At 43.5% G+C, this 6,000-nt stretch overlaps 1 protein-coding gene across 2 annotated transcripts in view; it reads right to left on the reverse strand.

Annotated features, from left to right (window-relative positions):
* Nucleotides 1–5,096, reverse strand: part of dscc1 (DNA replication and sister chromatid cohesion 1) — a 36,926-nt gene extending 31,830 nt beyond the window's left edge. For both annotated transcript variants that reach the window (XM_043688974.2, XM_043688973.2), the window contains exon 1: nucleotides 4,888–5,096. In XM_043688974.2, coding sequence (XP_043544909.2) covers nucleotides 4,888–5,081 — 194 coding nt within the window. In that variant the 5' untranslated portion in view covers nucleotides 5,082–5,096. The remainder of the gene's footprint in view (nucleotides 1–4,887) is intronic.
* Nucleotides 5,097–6,000: the final 904 nt, after the last annotated feature.

The raw sequence follows: 6,000 nt of genomic DNA on the forward strand, positions 1-6,000 counted from the left end.
GAGTATATCTTAAGGTGAACAATTCATAGAGGAGAGAAAAAGATAAAATGAAAAGCTGTTAAAACCACAGCATCATCACAGGAGTCCAGAATCATAGAAAAGCCAGAACCAGTCAGAAGGTTCAGTCAAAGCAAGAAGGTGCTGATGTTTTAGCAGTTTCCCAACAGTCAGGGCTGAGGAAAAGGTCTTGGGTTGCGTAAGAGAAAAACATCCCAAGATTCTGAGAGTTTCAGTCTGTCGATAGGAGACAATGGAGGCTGAAGTGCTAACCTCATAAAAGGACTAGCCAGGAAACTGCTCAAAGCTAAGAAGAAAGCTCCAGAAACCAATTACAAACATGTCAATTAAACAAGGACTTTTAAAAGTGAGGTTGGGATGACACTTTACTGAGGTTTGAATATCTGTAAAGTTGTTGTTGAGGAGAAGAGGGTTCAATCTTTATTTCTGAGATTTGTAATAAATTTGTAATCAATTTAAAGTAGTTCTTGTATAGTATAATGTAATTTGGGACTTTTTTTTCCTTTTGTGTATAATAAACTTTGATGTCCTTTTATTATAAGGACATTGAATATGAGCCGCTTGAATATATTCAGTGACTAACCACCAAAGTAAACAGATAGCAAAAATAAACATACAGTCTATCCAGGAGAAAGTGAGGATTGCAGATGCTGGAGATCAGAGCTGAAAATGTGTTGCTGGAAAAGCGCAGCAGGTCAGGCAGCATTCAAGGAGCAAGAGAATCGACGTTTTGGGCATGAGTCCTTCTTCAGGAATGAGGAAAGTGTGTCCAGCAGGCTAAGATAAAAGGTAGGGAGGAGGGACTTGGGGGAGGGGCGTTGGAAATGTGATAGATGGAAGGAGGTCAAGGTGGAAGGAGGCCTATCACCCTCACCTTGACCTCCTTCCACCTATCGCATTTCCAACACCCCTCCCCCAAGTCCCTCCTCCCTACCTTTTATCTTAGCCTGCTGGACACACTTTTCTCATTCCTGAAGAAGGTCTTATGCCCGAAACTTCGATTCTCCTGTTCCTTGGATGCTGCCTGACCTGCTGCGCTTTTCCAGCAACACATTTTCAGCATACAGTCTATCCAGCCAGCTCTCACCCTGGGGCCTAACATGTGCAGTATTACCATCAACTGTGATCATAATCACGATGAGTCCTGCATCGTACATTGCCTCCCTAGTGCCAGAATAAAGAATATCACATAAATGAGTCAAGGTTATTCTGTCGAAGGAAGGGAGTAGGCAAACAACAGCCAGATATTGAGGCCCGATAGTTAGATTTCAAAATTGAGGGAGGATATTAAAAAATAGCACAATGAGTATTTTGCAGCAATTGAGGGGAGAAATGGGAAAAACAGAGGACCAACGCATAGCTTGAGGCATGGTGTAGGAGGGAGAGCTTCAGATTCTTTGGACATTGAGACCAGTTCTGGGGCAGGAGTCACCAATTCCTATCAAAGGGTGGGTAACATATCAACAAGGCCACAGCCAAAGTCTGCGTGGGATGGTTCGCTAACGTGGTTGAGGAGAATCTAAACTAAATTGGAAGATTTAGCTTAAGCATACAAGTATAAAGTGAAAACGTCAGCCAGTAATGGAGAAGGGAGACGTACTACACTCCATAGGAGTGAACTAAGGAGGACTATGTGGCATACAACGATAAGTTTACAGCATGTATATAAATGCACAAAGTGTGATGAACTAACACTGATGAAGCACAAATAGTCACATGGAAATATTGTGTAGCAACAATAGTGGAAAAGTGGGTTAAAATGGTGAGGGCTATCAAGAATTTAAAATGTTCAAAAAAGACAGGGTGGGAAAAAGGGAGATGTATTGGAGTACTGATTAAAGAAGACATTGCAGTGTAGGAAAGAGAAGATATCCTAAAAGGGGCAAAGACAGAATCTGGTTCAGTCTGAGAAGCAAAATTGGTATATTGTGCTGCTGAAGTGTCCTATCAGCCTCCAAATAGCGAGAGCAAGATAGAGGACCAAATCTGCAGAGAAATCAGAGATATGCCAGAACAGTTGGGTGATGATACTGTGGGGCTTTAATTTACTGTATCATTTGGAATACTGTTAGAGTAAATGGGTAAGGGGGCAGGGAATTTGTGAAATGCATGCAGAAGAACTTCCCTGGCACATAAAAAATTGATTATCAAAATTGTGCCGGATGGGACATGAGCAAAGCACAGGTCTTCGAAGATGGCAAGAAATAATGCGAGTGGCCAGCAAACCACATGGGATTTTGGGCTTCAAAGAGATATTGTGTTCAAAGGCAGAAAAGTGAGGCTGACCTTTCTTAAAACTCTGGTTAGGCCACAACCATAGTATGACAACCAGAACCAGTCGCCATGCTTGAGGAATGATTTGAGGACTCTTGAGAATTTACAGGGGAACTTACCAGAATAGTTGGCGGATCGAGCAATTTAGCTACAAGGTGATGTCTGAAAAAAACACAAAGGATTAGGGTGCAGGTTTGCTCGCTGAGCTGTAGGTTTGATACCCAGACGTTTCATTACCTGGCTCGGTAACATCATCAGTGGCGACCTCCAAGTGAAGCGAAGCTGTTGTCTCCTGCTTTCTATTTATATCTTTCTCCTGGATGGGGTTCCTGGGATTTGTGGTGATGTCATTTCCTGTTCGTTTTCTGAGGGGTTGATAGATGGCATCTAGATCTATGTGCTTGTTTATGGCATTGTGGTTGGACAAAACCAACGTCATCTATAAAATTCCATGCAAGGACTGCCACAAACACTACGTAGGACAAACAGGAAGAAAGTTAGCCACCAGGATACACGAACACTAGCTAGCCACAAAAAAAACACGACCCCTTCTCCCTCATAGCCCTACACACGGATGAAAAAAACCACCGTTTCGACTGGGACAACACATCTATCCTGGGACAGGCTAAGCAAAGACATGCCAGAGAATTCCTAGAGGCCTGGCACTCCAACCACAACACCATAAACAAGCACATAGATCTAGATGCCATCTATCAACCCCTCAGAAAATGAACAGGAAATGACATCACCACAAACCCCAGGAACCCCATCCAGGAGAAAGATATAAATAGAAAGCAGGAGACAACAGCTTCACTTCACTTGGAGGTCGCCACTGATGATGTTACCTAGCCAGGTAATGAAACGTCTGGATATCAAACCTACAGCTCAGCGAGGAAACCTACACCCTAAACTTCAACCTGAGCTACAAACCTTGCGAACACAAAGGATATTGAGGAGGGGGTGGAACTGGTTCAGGTTTGCAAGGTTCTAACAGGTATGAATAAGGTCCACAAGAAAAAGCTGTGCCCAGTGACTAATGATACAAGAACTCAGGGGGCACAGATTAAAGATCTTGGGCAATAGACGCAGAAAGAATGAGGTAGAACTTATTTTGCAACACGTGGGAATAACGTAGAACTTTCTGCTGTAAGAATGATGGAAACAGCAATGACCAATGGTTTCGAAAGAAGATTGGATTGGGCACTTAACAGGGAGAATGTGCAAACTCCACACAGATAGTCGCCCATGACTGGAATCAAACCTGGGACCCTGGTGCTGTGAGGTAACAGTGCTAACCACTGAGCCACCATGCCGTCCTGACTTCTAAGACACTGAAGCAGAATGTGTATATGTCCAGCATGATCTGGATCACGTCCAGGTTTAGGCTGACAAGTGCCAAGTAACATTTGTGCCTCACAGGTGCCAGGCCATGACCATCTCCAACAAGAGAGAATCCAACCATCACTCCTTGGTGTTCATTGGCATTACCTTCACTGAATTCCCTCAGTATATGGGGCTTAAGAAGGACCAGGAACAGAGGAAGTGGTAGATACAGGTAGTTACAGCATTTAAAAAGCATTTGAATAGGTATATTAACAGGAAAAGTTTAGCGGGACATGAGCCAAACACAGGCAAGTGGGACTAGTTTAGTTTGGGCGATTTGGTTGACATGGGTGAATTGGACCGAAAGGTCCATTTCCATGCTGTATGACTCCATGAAATTGCCATTTAAAAACTGTGGCTATAAGCGCAGATTAGAGGGTAAGGATCTTGTAGATTCCTTCTTCCCAAAGCCTGTCCACCATCAACACAACACAACGCTCTCTATTACATTTTCACTCATCTCTCTGAGGTTGAATTTGATTTTATTCTTTAGCACTGTATGGTTACTTCCCATGTTGAATGAAAAAGACACCAATTGTTAATGCTGTTTTAAAATAAAACACCTCATTGGAGGCTATGTATTTGAACTTTACACGTGTGGTCCCTGGAGTTAGCATTGCATACATGGTCATGTTCCAGAGAGACAAAGAAAGTTTGAATTCTGCTTTAGATTGTTGCCAGTGAAAAGGTCAAGAGACACACAAAAGCAAAGTCCTATGGATGCTTGAGAAGCTCAACAGGTCTAGTAGCATCTTGGAGAGAGAAACAGAGTTAAAATTAACTCGCTGAGCTTGTCCAGCAATTTTTGCTTCTGATTTCCAGCATCTGCAGTTCTTTCCTGTTCATATCTGATACGAAGTCACACTAGACTTGAAACAAAGTTAAAAGTCACACAACACCAAGTTATACACCAACAGGTCTATTTGGAAGCACTACCTTTTCGAGCACTGCTCCTTCATCAGGTGGTTGTGGCTGAAGGAGCAGCGCTTCGAAAGCTAGTGCTTCCAAATAAACCTGTTGGACTATAACCTGGCGTTGTGTGATTTTTAACTTTGTACACCCCAGTCCAACACTGGCATCTCCAAACTCGAAACATTCAATCTCTCTCCTTCTCCCCAGACGCTGTTGAGTTTCTAGGGCACTTTCTGGTTTTATTTCAAGGCAAAAAGACAAAACTGTGCACGCTGAGCTGTGTCACAGCAGGAACCCTACCTCTGCCCGGACTCGATGTGTTTACAGAGCGTCTCGTCCACTTCCATGAGACAGTAATCCTCCGAACTGCATCTCTCACTGAAGGATAGGCATTGGACTGTTGGTTTTAACTCGGACGGGTCCAATTTGGCGACTTGTAAAGTAGCGTGAATCTGCGGCAGAGTCCTCTCACATTCAACACCGCGCTGTGCCATGTTGACAGAGGGGGACTGATTGACAGAGCAGGGAACCAAGAGAAAGGAGCCGGCCACCGGAACCTTCAGCAATAAGATACTGTATCCAATCCGAGCCGAAGGCGGGAGAATGCCTATTTCCTCAAAAAAAGAAACATCGCGCCACTTCTGTTTAAAGCTGCCCAACTGTGATCTGAGGTCTGCCTGATCAATACCAACAGTTTTAAATACTGATAAAATGAATGGGAAACAAAGACCGAAACGTTAACTCTGCTGTCTCTCCACAGACCAGCTGAGCTTTTCCAGCAATTTCTGATTGCCAGCATCCTCAGTTCTTTCGGGTTTTTTTTATAATGAATGGGATGTTGCTGTTAGGCTGACAGAAAAAAGCGTGAAGAAAGGGTTTACTAGAATAGTTCCAGAAGCTGTTTGGGGGAGCAGGTTGTAATTGTTATTGCTGCTTGGGTGGTTTTATCCTGTCCCTTATATCCCGCTTCCTATCCCCGAGGTTTTTGTTCTGATCCTGTTGTCCTCAAAGCTTTCCTCCACAAAGCTGCGAAAATTCTGCCCTTTTCGTCTTCCAAATCAACATACGACATGCCGGAAATTTTAAATAAATACTGGTCTCAGCGGAGGGGCAAAGAGATCTAATATCCAATGACATTCAGCAGAACTTAAACAAGAGCAGGAAGCAGAGTTTCATTTATGCCTCACTTTGCAACAATATCCCAAAGTGATTGACACGCTGATTTGGAACACAGGAATAGGAGGAGGGCATGCAGATCCTCCAGCCTGTTCAGTTATGCATAAGATTATGAAACAAAAACAGAAATCGCTGGAGGAACTTGTGACAGCAGATCTGACAGTGTCTGTGGAGAGACATGATTCGAGATGCCGGTATTGGACTGGGGTGTACAAAGTTAAAAATCACACAACAATG

Source organism: Chiloscyllium plagiosum, unplaced genomic scaffold (genome assembly GCF_037043375.1).
Source record: "Chiloscyllium plagiosum isolate Xiang-an unplaced genomic scaffold, Cpla_swu_hap1 HiC_scaffold_4, whole genome shotgun sequence".
NCBI lineage: Eukaryota > Metazoa > Chordata > Chondrichthyes > Orectolobiformes > Hemiscylliidae > Chiloscyllium > Chiloscyllium plagiosum.